This window comes from Scyliorhinus torazame, chromosome 17 (genome assembly GCF_047496885.1).
Source record: "Scyliorhinus torazame isolate Kashiwa2021f chromosome 17, sScyTor2.1, whole genome shotgun sequence".
NCBI classification, from domain to species: Eukaryota; Metazoa; Chordata; class Chondrichthyes; order Carcharhiniformes; family Scyliorhinidae; genus Scyliorhinus; species Scyliorhinus torazame.
Genome location: NC_092723.1, coordinates 10,801,539 through 10,822,047, shown reverse-complemented (window position 1 = coordinate 10,822,047; position 20,509 = coordinate 10,801,539). Strand labels below are relative to the sequence as shown.

At 47.6% G+C, this 20,509-nt stretch overlaps 1 protein-coding gene across 5 annotated transcripts in view; it reads right to left on the bottom strand.

Moving 5' to 3' along the window:
* Positions 1-20,509, bottom strand: part of LOC140393707 (solute carrier family 45 member 3) — a 156,309-nt gene that overhangs the window by 12,703 nt on the left and 123,097 nt on the right. For all 5 annotated transcript variants that reach the window (XM_072480009.1, XM_072480010.1, XM_072480013.1 and 2 more), the window contains 3 exons: positions 19,115-19,534; positions 11,451-12,269; positions 1,812-2,077 (listed from right to left, as the gene is read on the bottom strand). In XM_072480009.1, coding sequence (XP_072336110.1) covers positions 1,812-2,077; positions 11,451-12,269; positions 19,115-19,283 — 1,254 coding nt within the window. In that variant the 5' untranslated portion in view covers positions 19,284-19,534. The remainder of the gene's footprint in view (positions 1-1,811; positions 2,078-11,450; positions 12,270-19,114; positions 19,535-20,509) is intronic.

The window sequence follows — 20,509 nt, the reverse complement described above, 5'->3', positions numbered from 1 at the left end:
TACGGGGGGGGGGGGGGGGAGGGGTTATTGTTTGTAAGGGAGAAAAATTGTGTTAAAAAACTTTAATAAATATATATTTTTTAAACAAGCTCCTTAAAAATCTCTTTGAGCAAGCTATTAGCCCCCTGTCCCAATACCCGACTATGTCAAATTTTGCTTTCTAACGATCCTGTGAGTGCTGAGGGTCATCATGCTATCTTAAAGGTGCTATATAAATTCAAGCTGTTGTTGTCCTTCTTCACGTGTTGACTGGCCAGATCTCAAACCTGAAACAAAAGTTTGGATTCTGGCCTGGACAGCATTATGATCCTGGGGGTTCTGTTGTTTTGGGATCATTGAATACACAATCTCATTGTCACATCATGGCACATTTTAAAAGATTAAGCTACATGTTCAGTTGAAAAATAATCCGAAGTGGAGTTCAATATTGGACAATTCTATCACTCATTCAAATCCTCTCCAATGTTTGAAAACTCTTGCCCACACACCCTCGAATAATCAGCTGACAAATGGCAGGGTCCGTACTGCACATTTAATTCTTCTGCATTTTCCCTGTAAACTGATCAGCTTGATGCACAGGTCTCAATGAGATGACATTGACCACCGTACAGTGTAAGCAAAGATAGCTAAGCTGCCCTGAAGTCTGATAATATCCCACTGCTATTTTATTGACCTTTATATTGTAGCAATAGTAATGTTCAGCAGTGACATTTAAGTCAGTTTAAAGTATCACTGGGTCACTGATGCAGGGTTAACCATTAAAAAAAATTTATAGTACGCAATTCATCTTTTCCAAATAAGCGTGGCCAATCCATCTAGCCTGCACATCTGGGTGTGGGGGTGAGACCCACGCCGACACGGGGAGAATGTGCAAACTCCACATGGACTGTGACCCGGGGCCGGGATTGAACCCGGGTCCTCGTCGCCGTGAGGCAGCAGTGCTAACCGCTGCGCCTCGGCGCTGCCCCGATCCAGGGTTAATCGTAATGCAAAGGCCAGCTTAGTAACTCGGTGAACATAGTTAAAAAGCACCGTGTACTGCACAGAACCTCTGCCAATTGACAACAGGTGCTGGGGAAACAGTTTGTTTTGCACCTGGCTTGACAGGTGGCAAAATGGTGCAAAATCAAATTTATAATTAAAACTTTCACTTGGTGCAGTGGCAATTCTATCTAACGGGAGTGAAACTGATTGAGTTAAAAAAAATTAGGGGAGCCTTGCTAGCCTACAGAAGAAGAACTAGCTAAAACTAAAGTTATTGATTAGGGATGTCAATTAAGTTGTCCTTGAATGTATTTTAACATTCCTCTAATTATGCAATGGAGGTTTGTGTGGATTACATGTGAAGGGAGGAAGGGAAGCGTATAAAAAATGGTGAAGAGCGGGCGGCATGGTGGCACAGTGGTTAGCACTGCTGCCTCACGGCGCTGAGGACCCAGGTTCGATCCCAGCCCCGGGTCACTGTGCAGGGTAGGTGGACTGGCCACGCTAAATTGTCCCTTAATTGGAAAAATAAATGAAGAGCATTTGCTTCACAAGAGTCCAAAGCCACTGAGCTCAGAATTTTCCCACATTTGACACAATCAGCAACCTATTGTGTGCTTATGCGCTATTCCACATCCAATATGCTTTATAAATCTGTGCTACCCATTATTCAACATACAACGATCTTATTGACCGGAGGGATAAATTCTAAACTGGAAGATCTGTGTTCTAACAGTGAACATATTTGACTGAAGGGGGTGGGGGAGAATGGTCTATACAGAGGTGTAAATTTCAAGTGCTAGTTTGACAGAATATTGCTCGCCAACCTGTTTTTCCTTATGGTAAAGGGAGTTCAACGTGTAGGGTAGGATCTGTAGAGTTGAATATGTAAACCCTGTGAGAGCAGACATCGCTGTCACCAGAACCACACTCTTCGAAAGGCACATGATGGTGGCAGAAAATGTAAAAAATGCTATGCTGGCAAGGTACACTGTTTTGGTTCCAAACCCTTTCACCAGTTTGTCCATTATTGCTGAGCAGAAGATTGAGAACGCACACTGCAGGAAAAGACCCATACTGCCCATCCGAACACCTGCAGGTGGGAGGGGAAAAAGACATTGTTAAGATACAGGTATATCTTTACCAGAATACTGGCCAGAATTTTCCAGTCCTCCCCCCCCCCCCCCCACAACACAAAGGTTGGCGGAAATGCGGATAGCGACGAGGACTGTGAGGATACAGCAGGATTTAGATCGTTTGGAGACTTGGGCGGCGAGATGGCAGATGGAGTTTAATTCGGACAAATGTGAGGTGATGCATTTTGGAAGATCTAATACAGGTAGGGAATATACAGTGAATGGTAGAACCCTCAAGAGCAGTGTCATGGGCGAGGCGTTTTCAGAACCCCCAAATGTATCATGGAGTTCAACCAACCTCTCCCTTTAATGGATTGTTGCTTTTCCTAGCACACGGCTTGTTCCCTAGGTGTGCGATTACAATTATGGACACGTGGGTTTTTAAACACAAAACAATGTTTATTCCATGAACTCAACTCAACATCTTAAATAAACATTGGATCTCTTAACACCCCTTACTTCAAAGATAACTCCGAAAATATTGCAACAGTAAATAATTCTTCAAAATGTTCCTTCAAACCTCCAAGTGACTTAACACCTTTAAACAGAATCACATCAGGTTAAAGGCTTTACTATTATGAGTTTAAATCACCCGAATGATCCAGAGATAGTCTTTCATGGCAGAGATCCAGCTCACTGCAAACACACACTCCCAAGCTCTTTTCAAACTGCAAAACTAAACTGCAAAATGGCTGATCTAAAGCCCAGCTCCACCCACTCTCTGACATCACTTTTCTTAAAGGTACATTGCTTAAACATCCATGTCTTAAAGGTACTCTCACATGACAGCAGGCATTGTCAAACTCAAGGGCGGGACCCGCGGGTGGGTCACGAGCGGGTATCGGGAGGGTCTCGGAGCCCACTGTCCGTCGCAGCGCTCCCGATCGCGCAAATCCATGTGCAACAGCCGGCTTTTAATAATGCCGGCTGCGAGCGGCCTTCAAAACCTTAGTCAGGAACAGATTTTAAAAATTCGGCTGCATTGAGCATGCGTGCCCGATCATCGATACACATGCGCAAAACCATGTGCATGTGCACCGATGATCGGGCACACATGCGCAGTGCGGCTAAAAATATGGTCGCAGCCTTTTTTTTTCAAGTTCGGGGCCGAAGGGACCCAAAACCATTTCCTCCATTTTTGTCAGCAACAAACAAGGTAAGAGAAAATGGTGGGTCGCGAAGGTTGGCCGGCATGGGTCGCGAAGGTTGGCCGGTGTGGGTCGAGAAGGTCGGCCGGCGTGGGTCCCGAAGGTCGGCCGGGTTGGGTCCCGAAGGTTGGCTGGTTGGTAAAAATAGGTCCCTGGAAAAAAAGTTTGAAAAACACTGCTCAAGGGTATTGACAGTCAGAGAGATCTAGGTGTACAGGTCGACAGGTCACTGAAAGGGGCAACACAGGTGGAGAAGGTAGTCAAGAAGGCATACGGCATGCTTACCTTCATTGGCCGGGGCATTGAGTATAAAAATTGGCAAGTCATGTTGCAGCTGTATAGAACCTTAGTTAGGCCACACTTGGAGTATAGTGTTCAATTCTGGTCGCCACACTACCAGAGGGATGTGTAGGCTTTAGAGAGGGTTCAGAAGAGATTTATCAGGATGTTGCCTGGTTCATTAGCTTTGAAGAGAGGTTGAATAAACTTGGTTTGTTCTCACCGGAACGAAGAAGGTTGAGGGGCGACCTAAGAGAGGTCTACAAAATTATGAGGGGCATAGACAGAGTGGATAGTCAGAGACTTTTTCCCAGGGTAGAGCGGTCAATTACTAGGGGGCATAGGTTTATGGTGCGAGGGGCAAGGTTTAGAGGAGATGTGCGAGGCAACGTTTTTTACACAGAGGACAGTGGGTGCCTAGAACTCGCTGCCAGAGGAGGTCGTGGAAGCAGGGACGATACTGACGTTTAAGGGGCATCTTGACAAATACATGAATAGGATGGGAATAGAGGGATATGGACCCAGGAAGTGCAGAAGATTTTAGTTTAGACAGGCAGCATGGTCGGCGCAGGATTGGAGGGCCGAAGGGCCTGTTGTTATGGGCGAGGTGTTTTCAGAACCCCAAAATGTATCATGGAGTTCAACCAACCTCCCCCTTTAATGGATTGTTGCTTTTCTGAGCACACGGCTTGTTCCCCAGGTGTGATATTACAATTATGGACACGTGGTTTTTAAAACAAAACAATGTTTATTCCATGACCTCAAATTAACCTATTAAATATACATTGGATCTCTTAACACCCCTTACTTCAAAGATAACCCCAAAAATGATACAACACTAAATAATCACTCAAAATGTTCCTTCAAACATCCAAAAGGCTTCAAACCTTCAAAACAGTAACACACCAGGTCACAGAATATATATATATTCTGTTTTATGGCAGAGATATATCAGCTTGGTTGACTTCACCTCCAGCACCTTGCTTTTCTTCCTGCAGCTCTCTGGAAATGCACAGACACACCCAAGCTGCTTTTTCAAACTGAAACCTAAAGCAGAAGTGAGCTCAGCTCCCCCCCCGTGACATCACTTCAGTAGTATGATCAACTCCATTCCTTAAAGGTACATTGCTTAAACATCCATTTCTTAAAGATACTGTCCCATGACACTGTTCTTGTGCTGTATTTTTCTTTTTCTTTGTTCTTCCTGGCACAGAGTGGTCACCGGCAGGATATTCCAGTCCGGTTGATATTTAATGGTGATTTGCATGCTCGCCCAGTCCCCTGCCAGGGAACTCGCAGTGCGCGTTGACTTTGGCAGGGCTGGAAGATCATTTACAACTCTTACTTCTAAAATAGCCACAAGATCTTTATCAATGGGTGCAAAACAGGCCAAATCTCACCAACAGAATTCCATCTTTAGCCACAAAACGCTTTGGGACATTCTGAGACCACTGAAAAGGTTCAATGGGGCAAGGCCATTGCGTAAGGCACTCCTGTAGTAGACCGAGGGATGGGGACCTGTCTAAAACCCCCTCGTTATGAAAGCAACAGAAAGCATAACATTTGCCATGAAATGTAAATGTACATTATCGCACAACCTGTAATAGCAAGGCTAGTGAGGCACTTATCCATGTTTCACTTTGTTCAATGTCCAATGTCAACAGTTTTTAGGGCGCAATTTAACGGATAAAAAGAGTCTTGTTTTGAGTGCGTTTAGCGGGGTGTTGCCTGGTGCTATTAATCCCGAACTTGGTTCTTTTCACAGGCCCTGGCGATGAAGGCCCCACCGAGGCCGTACGTACCTTCATTTCCTGCACTGGGGAGCTCAACTTGTCAGTGCAGGAAGATATTCGGGGCTCACCCGACCTCCCAAAGCGACCCCCCCCCCCCAACCTGCCGATTAGGGCGTCTTCGAGCCCCATCACTCCACCTCATTAGGCATAATGACAGGGCATCCCTGGGTCCAATCCCCGTCAGGGGCAAGATGCCACCTTGTGTCATGAGAATGTCACTTTAAGAAATGGTACTCTGCTAAAGTTACTGCAGTGATGTCAGAATGTGGGTGGAGCTGAGCTCAGGCTCTGTTTTTTAGTTTCACTTTGAGAAAAGCTTGGTTTTTCTTTTTTGGTTCTGTTTCAGTGTTGGAGCTGCAGTCAGCCAGAGAAGATGTAATATTGTTCTCTCTGCCATGTAAAGACTATCTCTTGATCATTTGGGTGAATTCAGAGTGCTAACTGTTCTCAGTAGTGAATTTAAACCTGATGTGCTTCTGTTAAAAGTTTTTTTTAATGTCTTATGGATGTTAAAAGGAAAGCAAGGATTACTTAGTGTTGTATTCTTTGGAGGTTGTATTTGAATTGATGGTTGCTAAAATGTTCACTGTATGTTTTAAAAAGGTTAACTTGAGTTCATAGAATAAACATTGTTTTGCTTTCAAAAATACTTTTCCATTTCTGCTGTCCCACACCTGTAGAGTGGGCCGTGTGCTCCCCATACCACAATCTATTCAAAGTTGTGTGTCAGGTGAACTCCATGATATACTTTGGGGTTCTCTAAATCCTGGCCCATAACACTTGGGTGGCACCCAGATGGCACTGCCAAGGTACTCGGGTGGCATAAGCAGTGCCAGGGCATCAGCTGGGAGATCTGACAGGTGCCATTCCGCGTGGTGCACGCGTTTGTGGAGACCAATGCCCCTGCCTCCCTCTCAGGTGGGCCTAAAAGATCCAATGAAGAAAAGCAGGGATTTCCCTCGGCAGCCCGGCCAACATGCATTCCTCAACCAACATCACAAAACCTCAAATTGATTATCTGATCATGGGTGGCACGGTAGCACAGTGGTTAGCACTGTTGCTTCGCAGCGCCAGGGTCCCGGGTTCGATTCCCGGCTTGGGTCACTGTCTGTGCGGAATCTGCACGTTCTCCCCATGTCTGCAGGGTTTCCTCCGGGTGCTCCGGTTTCCTCCCACAGTCCAAAGATGAGCTGTTAGGTGAATTGGACATCCTGAATTTTCCCTCTGTGTACCCGAACAGGCGCCGGAGTGTGGTGACTAGGGGCTTTTCACAGTAATTTCATTGCAGTGTTAATGTAACCCTACTTGTGACAATAATAAAGATTATTATTACATTCCGGTTTGTGGGAGCAAATTGGTTGCAGCGTTTTCCTACATTGCAACAATGACTGCATTTCAAAAGTACTTGATTGGCTGGGATGCTCTTTGGGACATTCTGTGGTGGAGAACGGGGCTATAGAAATGCAAGTCTTTCATATTGTTTCACCTGGAGTAATGGGAAAACAAGACTGTTTGGGTAAGATATCTGAAAAAACAGTAATGTGCTGAGCGTATGTCCCATGTTTCTACAGGACGAATGCAAGCAACTGCAATTTTGCCAACTCCACCTTCTCTACAAATGCACGTGATAATACTTTTCTTTAAAAAACCTCTCTGATAAAGTAACCAAATAGATACGAGTTCTTTAAGAGTTATTGCTCAACATATTAAAATGCAAAATCAATATGCTAACAACCTCCCACCGGTTACACAATTCATTACAGTATAAAGGTTACCAATTACCTCATTTTACTAACATCGAGAGAGGCTAAAAAACAAGTTTTATTGGATTTCGGCATCGGCTGTGTCGCTCAGAAAACTAACTCGGGCAGTTGTTAATATTCCCCGCACCAACATATCAGCCCTTTCAGGGGCGGGCTCCACAGACCACCCGACCAGCTCGTGTCCAATTGCACGGGAGTGCACGAACCTCGGCCAACGGGGAGTTAGCACGGAGCCCTGGGAGCAGGATCCTGCGCAGTGTAAACCACGGAGCGTAAAGACCTGTGTACAGGGTTCTGTGCCTGTTATGTATCTGTCTTTGCCCTTCATCAATAAACCCCTTTGTTTACTACGGGAAGCCTCCAGTGTATGTCTCAAAGCCACCACATTGGCGACGCGGAAAAACCTTTATGATCGCAGCCGACAGTCATTGTGAATCGAGGGGGGTGGAAAGGAAGGGACAGGTGAGTAAATAGAGAAGCTCCAGTAAGAGTCAGAATTATTTAAACCATCAGTGGAAAGGCCTATCAAAGGTGCGGAAAGCTCCGCATCTTGGGGGGCCGAGCCCGAACCTTAAGGGGCTAGGCCCGCGCCGGACGAATTTCCGCCCCGCCAGCTGGCGGAAACGGCCTTTGGTGCCCCGCCAGCTGGCGTGGAAATGACATCTCCGGGCAGCACATGCGCGGGAGCGTTAGCGGCCGCTGACGGAATTCCCGCGCATGCGCAGTGGAGGGAGTCTCTTCCGCCTCCGCCATGGTGGAGACTGTGGCGACGGCGGAAGGGAAAGAGTGCCCCCACGGCACAGGCCCGCCCGCGGATCGGTGGGCCCCGATCGCGGGCCAGGCCAGCCCCCGGTGCCAGATTGCCCCAGGACCCTGGAGCCCGCCCGCGCTGCCTTGTCCCGCCGGTAAGGTTTAATCAACGCCGGCGGGACAGGCATTTTAGCGGCGGGACTTCGGCCCATTCGGGCCCGAGAATCGCGGGGGGGGGGTGCCCGCCAACCGGCGCGGCACGATTCCCGCCCCCGCCGAATATCCGGTGCCTGAGAATCCGGCAACTGGCGGGGGCGGGATTCACGCCAGCCCCCGGCGATTCTCCGACCCGGCGGGGGGTCGGAGAATCTCGCCCCAGGTCTCAGCCTTCAGAGCCAGGCTTCACCGACTTGCTAAGCACTGAGAGTGTGGGACCGCGCTTGGTGACATGTTGCGCGATCGGCTGGTTTGTGGGATCCATAACCTTAATATCCAGGAGGAGCTTCTGGCACAGACCACAATTACGTTGGAAAATGGAGGGTGGCCCGAGAAGAAGCTTTCAGGGTTGTGAAGGAAGCATCACAGTCTTCAAACCTCTTGGTAGCCTGAGGGTGAGATTCACATCGTGACGCCTCGCGAGATCTCATTGGAGCTTGCGAGGCTTAATGAGCATTATCAATCTCGCAGCCAGCCTCGTCGCATCCCTAGTCGGGCGCCAACACCAGCAGAATGCATCCTGCATATTTATCACTGCTTCAGAATAAGTGAATTAGTGTAATGCATTGGCAATATTTAAAATTAACCAGCCTCTCTCAGATGTACAATTAATGAATGTAATATATTTTTTATTACACTCTAATAACTGTGGCATTAAACCTGCATAAACAAAATGAGTTGACATTTGTGTTAAATAATGATGATTAATGATGATAAATTAACTCCGACGGTTGATTTCTGGATTAGTTTTTCAATGTGGGCATCTCAGGGGTTTAATTTTCCATGAAGGTGTTTAATTACCCCCGAGGGTGTTAAGACATTAATTCCAAATGTAGCCTGTTTGTTCTTAAAATGTTAATTTTGGCCTCATTTCTGAGTCAGAATTGGTGAGAATTTAGCACTTGGGGGCCAAGTCTCGGCTGATGCATCAATACAGTAAGAAATGCAGCATTGTCAGAGGCGCCATTTTGAGATGATCAGAACGGCCTGTGGGATCAGATTCCAGAATTCCCTGGCGCCGGCAATGTTAGCCAGCGCAGGATAAGGGTGTGGGTGGTGGGTCTGCACTCATGACCTGTTTCCAATGCATCTCAAAATCCCACCCTCTCACTAGCAATTTGAGTGGAGCCAGCCAGCTTCCCGTAGTTCACAGCTCCCCCAGATGAACTGTGAACAACAGTCTGGATGTGGAAACCTTCGAAAGAGTTTATTTTTAAACAGGTGATGCTCCCATGGTCCCTCCATATGGGATGACACAGTGGTTAGCACTGCTGCCTCACAGTGCCAAGGACCCGGGTTCAATTCTGGCCTTGGGTGACTGTGCGGAGTTTGCATTTTTTCCCTGTGTCTGTCTGGGTATCCTGCGGGTGCTCCAGTTTCCTCCCACAGTCCAAAGATGTGGAGGCTGGGCGGATTGGCCATGATAAATTGCCCCTTAGTGTCCAAACATATTCAGGTAAGGTGGGGTTATGGAATAGGATGGAGGAGTGGGCCTAGGTGGGGTGCTCTTTCAGAGGGTCGATGCACTCGATGAGCTGAATGACCTCGTTCTGCATTCTAGGAATTCTATTCACCCAGCCTACACTATGTACAGCCACATAATAACAAAGGCAGTCTTTAAGTGCCCATTAAAAAACTACTTCCTTTTACAACCTTGCAGACACTGCATTCAGTTTCAGTGACAGAAGCTCTACCCCACGTCACACCTCTTAATCCTGGCAAAATAAACATATAGACATTGAAAATAGATCAAAGAAAGAATAACTCACTACAGCCTTCAAGATATCAGTCATTCAAAACTAACACACCACTTCATGCCTGTGTAAACACACCCCTACGGAGTTGATCAATTAGTCTTGGAGCTCAGGTATGCATTCATAATGAGACCATCTGGACAAACAGATACCTGCCCACCTGTTTCTGTTAATACAATTGCCAGATGGCCTCATTGTGAATGCTTGGCTGAGCTCTATGACTCCGATGGATTTGCTCAGCAGGGATCTGTTTGTATAGGCTGAAGTGGAGTGTTAGCTTTGATTGACTGATATCTTTATGAGGTTATAGTAAGTTATTCTTTTTTCAATGCCTGTTTATTTCTTTGGACTAAATTGAGTGATGTGAAATAGGGTGAAGTTTCTGCTATTGAAATTATGAGTTGCAGTCTCTGATTGATACATTTAAGGTGGCAAGTGGAAACATTTTATTGAAAGCAGGTTTTTGAATGGGTGCTTTTTATGAGCATTTCAGGACTTGCCATTGTCATTATATGGCTCTTTATTCTGTGCTTAGTGCATATTGGGTGATTGGGCATGGAGGTCACATGGGAGCATGGAGTAGAAACGAGGTGACATGGGAGCAAAGAGGTGGCATGGGGAGACATAGGTACATAGAATCACTACAGTGCAGAAGGGGGCCATTCGGCCCTTCGCGTCTGCACCGACCCTTCAAATAAGCATCTACCCATGTCCACCCCACTCTAGCCCCATAACCCCATAACCTAACCCACACATCCCTGGACACTAAGGGCAATTTAGCATTGCCAATCCACCTAGCCTTGGACTGCTGGAGGAAACCCACCCAGACATGGCTAGAATGGACAACTCCACACAGACAGTCACCCAGGGCAGAATTGAACCTGGGTCCCTGGCACTGTGAGGCAGCAGTGCTAACCACTGTGCCACCCCAACGACATGGGGAGTGGATGGCGGACGAGGGAGCTTGAGTTAGAGAGTCCAAGCCTTTAACACAACTGAGATGAAGTCCCAGGGAACTGAGTTGGGCCTTCTAACCAGCCTGCCTTGGCACTCTCCCACCTCCATGTCTGCATCCAATCAGCTTCTAGGGTCAGCGGGCCCAACCTGACCTCACCAACATATTCCCCAGTGCAAAGATACTGTGGGCAAGGGCCACGTGTATGGAGGTGGCTCTGTCAAGTAGAAAATGTCCCGGAATTGAGCTTCCCACCTCGTTAGGGAGAATCTGGCCCGAAATGTTAAGACGAAAGCCTGCTCGAGGCAGAGAGGTGCCATGGCATCAATAAAAAAAGAGCCGGGAATTCTTCTAGTGTCTTGGCTAACATTTCTTCTGGAGCAATAAGGCCGAAAAACGGACCAGCTGGTTATTAACCCGCTGCTGCAGCCACTGTATTCCGTTTCTCTGCATAGCAACAGTAGCTACGCTGATTTCAAAAATATCGAATCTGTGACACTAAAACCAAAATCGCATTATTGTAGATATTTGTGTTTTCCAATTTATGGGCCAAAACTGATGATCAGAATGGATACATTCAGTCGGACGTGCATTCCTCACTTAAGTTTAAAAAAACAAAAGACTGTTACTGCAAATTTCCTCAATTTCTTTTGCCGCAAAGCCCCACTGTACCTTCATCGTAGCGCAGCCTGGCTTCACTCCCAGGCACTGCATTCGGGACACCGTGGTAGAGCCCCTCCCCCACAAAGTCCGTGTAGAACATCATGAAGGTCATGAGAGCCATCCAGCTGTAGAACTCGGCCACGACCAGCTGCCGGATCACCTTGGGAATGCGACAGTACAGGTGGTACAGTTTGGGGATCAAAGTGCAACAGTTCTTCAGTACGTGTAAGTAGTGCCTGGTGCGCCAAAGCATATTCGTGGAGCAACAATAGTACCTTGCCAGAGGCTTAATGACTTCCTTTGGTGAAATGTCGGCAAGGCCATCCATATTACTACAGTTTTCCTCAGATACAAAGAAGGTAGCGAGAACACACACAATAAATATGGCAGCCAGAAGTATGAAGAGACAGTCTTCCTGCCCACCAAGGTAGCCGGACAGAAAGGTCCTTTTCCAGTCAACTGCTGTCAGGAGATAGCCAATGCAACCCCCCAGGCTGATCATGAAGGAATACATGGAGAAAGCTTGCCTGCAATCTTCCGCATCGTGGAACAAGTCAGACAGCAGGGCCTCCAGGGGCGTGAAGCAGACTTGGCCACAAAAGTCCAACATGCAGATTCCAATGATGAGAAAGATCACATCGACGGGATGGTCTTTCAGGTTGAAGAAGGTGGCCATCTTGCTGGCATGCGGGATGACAAAAAGACTCAGAAGAACTCCAAGGCAGAGCGCCCAAATGAAGGGGCGCCGGCGACCATATCGACCCGTCCAGCGGTCACTTGCTGAGCCGATCATCGGAACAAAGATAAGTCCGAGGACTGGCCCGATGCCTGTGGAGAGAAAGTAAAATCGATAAGGACATCCCACATACAATGTGGCCAAAATAATTCACCACAAAGGAAGAAAGAAAATAAAATATATTTTAATGGCAATTTCTCATTCAGAATGTTGAACTCAATAGATACCACTCAATTGCCTAATCAGAAACAAATGCCAGGCAATCGCAGTAGCAGCCTGAAAATTATACCAATGCCCACTTTTGCTCACTTATATTTTATTTTTGAAGGGCGGCCAAGGCAGTTGTCTGTTTCAGGCACATAAGTAGGCGAAGAGCATCCTTTCAGACAGCATCCTTAATTAGGCAGCAGTGTGGACTGTGGGAGGAAACCGGAGCACCCGGAGGAAACCCATGCAGACACGGGGAGAACGTGCAAACTCCGCACAGTCACCTGAGGCTGGAATCGAACTCGGGTCCCATACATCGAATCTCTAGGGCATATCTGCACTTTTCCCCCGACACTGGTTGAGAGCAGCTAATAGAGCACGGAGCAGGAATCCAACCTTTCGGCCTGTAATACTTGATTAGAGACTCGTTCGTACCTGTAGCAATGGGACTGGGTCTTTGGACTACTTTATTAATCTGGTTCTGGTATTCCCCCCCCCCCCCTCCACCACACACACACACATTTATCAAATGCACTTGAAGACTGGACAATTAAATGGCAAATCAATTTTAACATAAATGAATTTCAGGTAATGCACTTTCAGTAGGAATGATAGAAGCAGGTCTTGCAAATAAAAAAACTGATTGGGGTAGAAGAGGAAGAGAGCGAGCAATAAATATGAACAGGCGGCACGGTAGCACAGTGGTTAGCACTGCTGACTCACAGCTCCAGGGTCCCAGGTTCGATTCCAACCTTGGGTGACTGTCTCTGTGGAGTTTGCACTTTCTCCCCGTGTCTGCGTGGGTTTCCTCCGGGTGCTCCGGTTTCCTCCCACAGTCCAAAGATGTGCAGGTTAGGTGGGTTAGCCATAATAAATTGCCCCTTGGGACCCAATACTCCCAAAAAATTTCAAAGTTAATTTGTGGCAAGTTTTCATGTTTTTCAGGAAGCGTTCCGCACTGCTGGTCAATGACACTTAGTCACTTGTTTGGGCCCTGGGGAGTTTCTCAACAGTTTAACCCACACTTAGAATTTTTTTTAGTACTGGGGATCTGAACTCAGAGGTCGGGCTGCCATTTTGAAAGGGTGCCCCAATCTCTAAGTGAGCTTGTGGGTCCCCCACACCCCCTCCCGTGGGCAATGTCACCCCCCCCCCACACACATGGACACTACCCCACACCATCAAAGTGAAGACACCCCACTATGGGGTCCCTGCGAGTCCCCCCTCTTCAGGCTGCCCCTCCCAAGCCCCCTTTCAACACCCGCTGCCTTCTAGGACGTCCACCCATCACCCAGCCAATCTCCCGGAGGCCCATACTTACCTGCCCTGCACTCTCCCACCCTTCAAACCCCCCCTTCCACCTCATTTCACGGGTATGGCCCCCTCACTCCCTGGCCCTTGGCAGTGCCACCCTGGCACTCAGGCAGTGCTCCTGCTGGCTTGGCAGTGCCATCTGGGCATCTTGGCAGTGCCAAGGGTGCCTGTGTTCCAGGGGGAGGGGTAATGGGCCACCCTGCACTTACCCTGACCATCCTGGTTCTCTGGTGCCCTGCGAGACCCCCCCCTGGGTGTCGTTCCACATGATCCATGTTTGTGTGGATCAGCACTGATTGGCGCCCGGCTGCAGCCTCGCTGGCAAGGCCGAGGAATCGCGGGAGGCCGAGGAATCGCGGGAGGCCGATGGACCCCGCGCAGGTAGGTCGTAAGTAGGACGTCATTCGGTCACGCCCATTTGGGGCGGGGTTCCGTCTCCGATATCTCACAGGGCTTCGGTGAATCCGGGAGGCGTGGAGGCTGTCGGGAGGCTGGCTACAGGCCTCTCCCAGGATTCTCGGCCTCATTGCGCCCAAGCAAGAGCCCAGCATGGCGGGAGTTTCGCATCCTTAGTGTCCAATGGTTAAGTGGGATTAGAATCATAGAATCCTTACAGTGCAGAAGGACGCCATTCGGCCCACAGAATCTGCATCGACACTTCGAAAGACCACCCTACCTAGGCCCAATCCCCCCGCCCTATTCCTGCAACCCCACCCCAAGTGGCAATTTAGCATGGCCATTCCACCTAACTTGGGGCAGGGGATTAGGCCTCGGTGGGGTGTTCTTTCAAAGGGTCGGAGCAGACTCGATGGGCCAAATGGCCTCCTTCTGCACTGTAGGAATTCTATGATTCTAGCAAATCATTAAAAGCAGTACCACAGGTCAGCAAAGAAAATAAAACAGAACACTAGGACTATGTAAAGTTATTTAAGACCCTGGTTGTACTCAAAGTGTACTGTATACAGCTCTTTATCAAAGGACATAGAAGCACTGGAGGAAGTACTAAAAAAGATTTACATTAATCTCTCCGTTCTGGTGGGATCAAAGGCCTGTCAGTCAAGACTCACAATAAGCAAATTCCATGCATGGGAAGGTCAGGGGATAAGTCAGGACTGGAATGCCAATATTGTGAGACCAATAGGTTGTCCAAGAAGGAAGAATAATGATTCTCAAATGGGCCACAACGTTTTCACTGCCGCGAGATGTTAAATCGGCAACATGTAATTCACTGCTGATCAAATTTTGAATGTTGGACATTAGTGAAGACAGCAAATTCACTCTCATGCATCGCGCGGGTTTAACGCTGCTGTTACAAAAGAGAACCTTAAGCAATATGATACTCAATACCTCACCTGACAACCAATCCCCAAGACAATATCCTGTTGCCTAGCAACAAATAAAAGCACTCCTAATAGCTGTTTGGTGGACCAGAATAATTTACGGTGTCTCGATTTAAAAAAAAATGAGCACAGCTCCAAGCAGCATTGCTGAATTTATGGGGCATCAGGCAGGCTCTGCTATTCAAGAGGGCTGTGAAACAGACACAGTCTGACCGTTGCTTGCAGGGATTACATACTGTACACTTGGACTCGGAGGCCTCCGAGATCAGGTCTGATCAGGTTACCACTCCCTCGCATCACGCCAGTCCCTCAATCACCTTCGAAGGGGTCTCATTTGAGGAGAGACCGTTTCTTTTGGGATGCTCAGGTGATAGCGTGCTCCAGCGTTTGACCAAGCTCAGGTCAGGCGGGCGGGCAGGCAGATCTGTGCCGGAATCGGCACTTTAGCCAGGGCAAAGAGATCGCATACGAATCGCCAGAATTACATGGCACGGAAGAGGCCCTTCGGCCCATTGAGTCTGTACCGGCACATGAAAAACACCTGGCCCGCCTACCTAATCCCATTTGCCAACACTTGGCCAATAGCCTTGAATGTTACGACCGTGCCAAGTGCGCATCCAGGTACTTTTTGAAAGGACGTGAGGTAAACCCGCCTCTACCACCCCCTTCAGGGGACAGCCACTATTACCCTCTGATCTAAAGCTTCACCCTAAGCTGCTTCACAGAACGTTTCCAGACAATAATTGTCAATCAATTATCTCGCACTGCCCCACACATTTATGGAACTTTTAAGCAGCTCTCCTTTCCTATTTGGAAAAACTAATCGGTAACGAAAATAGAAATAAATTCCAGGCACTTTTCAAGGGGACAAAAATGGAAGGTGGGGGGGGGGGTGAAATAAATGTTGTTCCTTTTCACTTTTGAAAACAATACTGAGACAAATGTTGGCATATGTGATCACTAAGATTTAACCAGTCACCGCGTCCTGACTTTAGCAATCACGCTAATTACACCCTTTGCAGTAGTTTTAGTTACAACACGTTCTTTATTTAAAAGGAAAAGGAAAAAAAGTGCCCGGGGCCACATAACAGCAGCTGAACAGAAAATCGCCACATCACACTTCCAGACGGAAGCAGTGGATTCCTAGCAACACAAAGCGGAACACAGCCTGATCGGGGAATGTTTCCAAGTGTAGCTCGCTTGCTGTGGCCAGTGACTCACAAGTTGGAGGTTGTTTCCACAGCTTCAGTTACTTTACTGCCTAATGGGGAAATAGCAATTGAGTGGGATTAATTGGATAGCTCCACCTACATGTTGGAATAGACACAATGGGCTGAATGGCTTCCTTCGGTACTGTACCATTCACCAATTTTCCGAACAGGATCATTCAGGGGTCATGCACGCACACACAAAACACCTGCACACACAAAACACAAGATGCCACCACACATCGTAAAACATGACCACACACGCAAAACACCACTGTCATGATATTCAGGTGAACATCATAGCACATACATACATAATGATGGACAGATCAACGGACCAATCAACACACACAACACGACAGCCAATCACAGACAAGAGCATACACAGTACAAAACAGGGAACACAACACTTCCTGGGCACTCGAGCAGGAGACGGCTCAGGGCACAGACCTCATTGCCAGCTACTCAGACATTCACCATGTGCTGAGTACCAGAGTTTACTATGTTAATAGTTGATTGAAATAAAACTGTGTTGTACCATTCGCAACCGTGTTGGTTTGTCTGTGTATCAGAGTACCCAACACTTCAACCACTACACATGCAAATCACCACTGCACAAAACACCACACAGACACACACCTGCACACATTGGACCACACAGGTGAGTCAAATATAGTCCTTCTGCGGCATCCGCACATATGCATGAAGATCCTGCGGGGTGCACTGTAGTGATCGCTGTCACTCACCAGCCAGGACTTTACATGAAGAATGCAGACTTTGGTACAGTACTAGATGGTGTTAGCTCTCGACAGCACTGACAACAGCCAGTGCTCTGAGGGAAGTGAAGAAACTTGTTAACATTACCATAACTTTCAACTTCTAAACAATTCTCTCTCTGTCCCTCAACAATGCCCTAAAATTTCAAATAATAAGTTGCTTTACTTTAATACTGGGGAAGGAAAAAAGACTTGTAAATGGTAGCTTTTTAAAAAAAAATCAGAAGTTATGCACTACCGTCCCTCCCTCGTCCAAGATTTTCTCCCACAAGTTAACCCTCTGTACCAGCTCGAAACGACCTAGTCAAAGCGCTGAGCCGAAATATTACCCGTGCTCAGATGTTGTAGAATGTGGGTGCAGCTAAACGTTGGCACTTCATCACAGTTATACTGCAATGTTAGGCGATAAAACATTTTGATAAATACAGATATTAAAGAGGGGATTTGTGAAGCTATAAAAGATCTAAAAATTGGTATCGTCGTCTTTGAGCCAGGATTTCAAGGAGTGGGTATTCCTGAAGACTGGTAGGAATGTTTTCCAACCACTCTCATTAATCTCAATTTGTTTATTTGTACCAATGTGCAACATTGAACGCAGCAGCAACACCTAAAGCTGCAAACTGGCTGTCCGACCTGTCGGAATTTCACCAAATGGAGAAAATCAAATTCACCATCCGTAGGTCGGAAGAGGGCTTCCACAAAACATGGGAGCCATTCACCTGATTGTTCCGAGACCTGTTTGCGGCCAACACATAAATAAATAAGTAGCCAGGGAGAAATAGCCAGGACAAGAGAGAAAGAGGAAAGTGAGGGAGGGCCTGGGGGGGTTGGTGGGGTGCAAATCCGGGGGTGGGGGGGGTGCAAATCCGGGTGGGCGAGGTGGGAAACTGACAATAAAACCTTTCACAATCTCGGGTGGGTCAATTCCACCTCCACTTGCGCAAGGCTAAGCCTAATGCAGCTGAAAGTGGTGCACCGAGCTCACTTAACCAGAACGCGAATGAGTAGGTTCTTCCCAAGGTGGAGGACAAATGTGAAGAGGCCCGGCCAACCACACCCACGCTCTGGTCATGTCCCAGACTTGTCGGGTTCTGGACAGCCTTCTTCCAGGCGAAGTCCAAGGTGGTGGCGATGAGGACGCAGCCGTGCACGAGAGTGGCAGTCCTCGGGGCATCAGAGCAGCCAGGACACTTTATGGTGAGGTGGGCCGACGCCCTTGCCTTTGCCTCTCTAATTGCCCGCTGGAGAATCCTGCTCGGTTGGCGATCAGCAGCACCACCCAAAGCTGCGGACTGGCTTCCCGACCGATGGAATTTTGCCAAATGGAGAAAATCAAATTTGCCATCCTGGGGTCGGAAGATGGCTTTCGCAAAACGTGGGAGCCATTCACTCAGCTGTTCCAAGATCTGTTTGCAGCCAGCAGCCAATAAGCCAGAGGGGGGGGGGGGTAGAGTCACAGAAGAACCACAGACACAAATGAAAAAGAGGGGGGTGGGGATAGAACAAAGAAGCACAGAACCCAATCATACCCAACACAAAACAGTACACGTAGCACAATGCCACCCCAACAGGGCCAGGTTGGGAAAGGCCCAACGAGCAGAGAAGGTGCGCCAGATAACGGGAAGGGGAGGGGGAATGGGGAGGGAAGGGGGAAGTCAGGAGCAGGAGATCTCCCCAAAACTAGGCACTTGCTGAGAAATATAAATTGTAACTGATGTATATAGCGAGCAGTAACTGATGTATATAGTTGCTGAGTATGTTCGCGTTCATCTTTGCTTTGTATAAATAGAAAAACCCTAATAAAAACGTTTTTTAAAAAAAAGTATGTTCCAGTCTGAGATAGTCAGATTTTTAATCAGTAAGGGAATCAAGGGTTATCGGGATAAAGTGGAGTTGACGATTATCACATCAGATCAGTCATGGTCTCACTGAATGACGGGGCAGATTTGATGGGCCGAGTGGCCCGTTTCTGCTCCTACGTCTTCTGTTCTTATTAGCGCCTGCTGGAGAGGGAGTGGAAAAGGGACAGAAATGAAAGAAATCACAGAAAACACAGCTGAGCAACGAGCGCGCATTGTACAATTGTACTTACCCAAAACCATAGTCATATATTTCTCTTGTACCCCAGCTTCGAGCAGCAGAGGGGGGACAAAGGTAATCCCAGCCGCCACACAGATTTCCAGGCCGCACGTCAGTGAGTTCAGCAGCAACAACTGGGACCTCCGCTTGTGGAAAAACATATTGGTTTGGGGTTTCTCCATCGTGACGCGAGGTCCTCTCAGTTCTGCGCTCTGTCTCTGACCAGATCGAGAATTTTCGCGCCCCACTCGACAAATGTTCTGCAGCTTTCACAGTTTCTGACGCCGCAAGAGTGGAGAGTTCTTGTCAACATTGCTCTGGTGCGGAACTGCTCCATGTTCAAGCACTGAGAATCCAGAATTGTCCATTGCCAAGCTGCCGACATAAACCCACCATGTCTCTGGCAAAAGAGAACGCATCAATGACGGTAAACCTGGAAAAATAAAGAGAAAGACATTTTCACTTAAAGTTCATTGTGATCTTTCCTCGGCTAATCGTCTCGCCTCCCTGTTATCGTTTGTTTAGATTACAGGGCAATGAGAATGACAGGTTTAACGTGCTTACTAAATTTACTTATTTTTTATAAATTTAGAGTACACAATTAATTCTTTCCAATGAAGGGGCAATTTAGCGTGGCCAATCCACCTAGCCTGCACATCTTTGAAATTGGTTCTCTCCACAGATGCCGCCCGGCAGCATCTAGAACGTTTTCTGCTTTTGTTTCACTAAGACGGTTTGGCGACCAACCTGGCTGAAACCCTCATTCACGCCTTTGTAACCTCTAGCCGTGACTAGGCCAACACTCACCTGACCAGCCTCCCATCTTCCACCCTCTCACACCCCAACATGCACCAAGTCCCATTCACCCATGCTCGCCCGTCTATATTAGCTCTTGTCTGGAAATTCCTTGGATTTCAGGTTTTCCGACTTGTTTTAATATCCCTGGAAGGCCTTGGCCATCCCTATCCCAGCAACCACCCCCAGCTGTGCAACCTTCACCATCTCTGTGCCCATTTGGAATGTTCCACCCTCCCTAGCCCCCAGGTGTTGGAATTCCTACCCTAAATCTCTTCATTCTCCCTTCAGATGTTTCTAAAGCCTCCTTGCCCAGTTTTTTGTGTCTCATCCTATTATCTCTTCATGTGGCTCAGTGTCAACATTTGTTTGATCATCTGTAAAGTGCGTCCTGACGTTTTTACGAAGTCAAAGGCGCTATATAAATGCAAAGTTGCTATATCGAATAAGCATTTCACAGAATGTTATTAAACCCCCAGGAAGTGACAATTCACCAATCCCATGAGCCATGCAGAAATTAACGCTCAAAGAGAGAGGCCAAAGGTAGAGCTAAGTTGGTGCAACACCGACTCTCCCACGCATGTTCGCCTCGATTTCCAATGTTCCCTGAGTA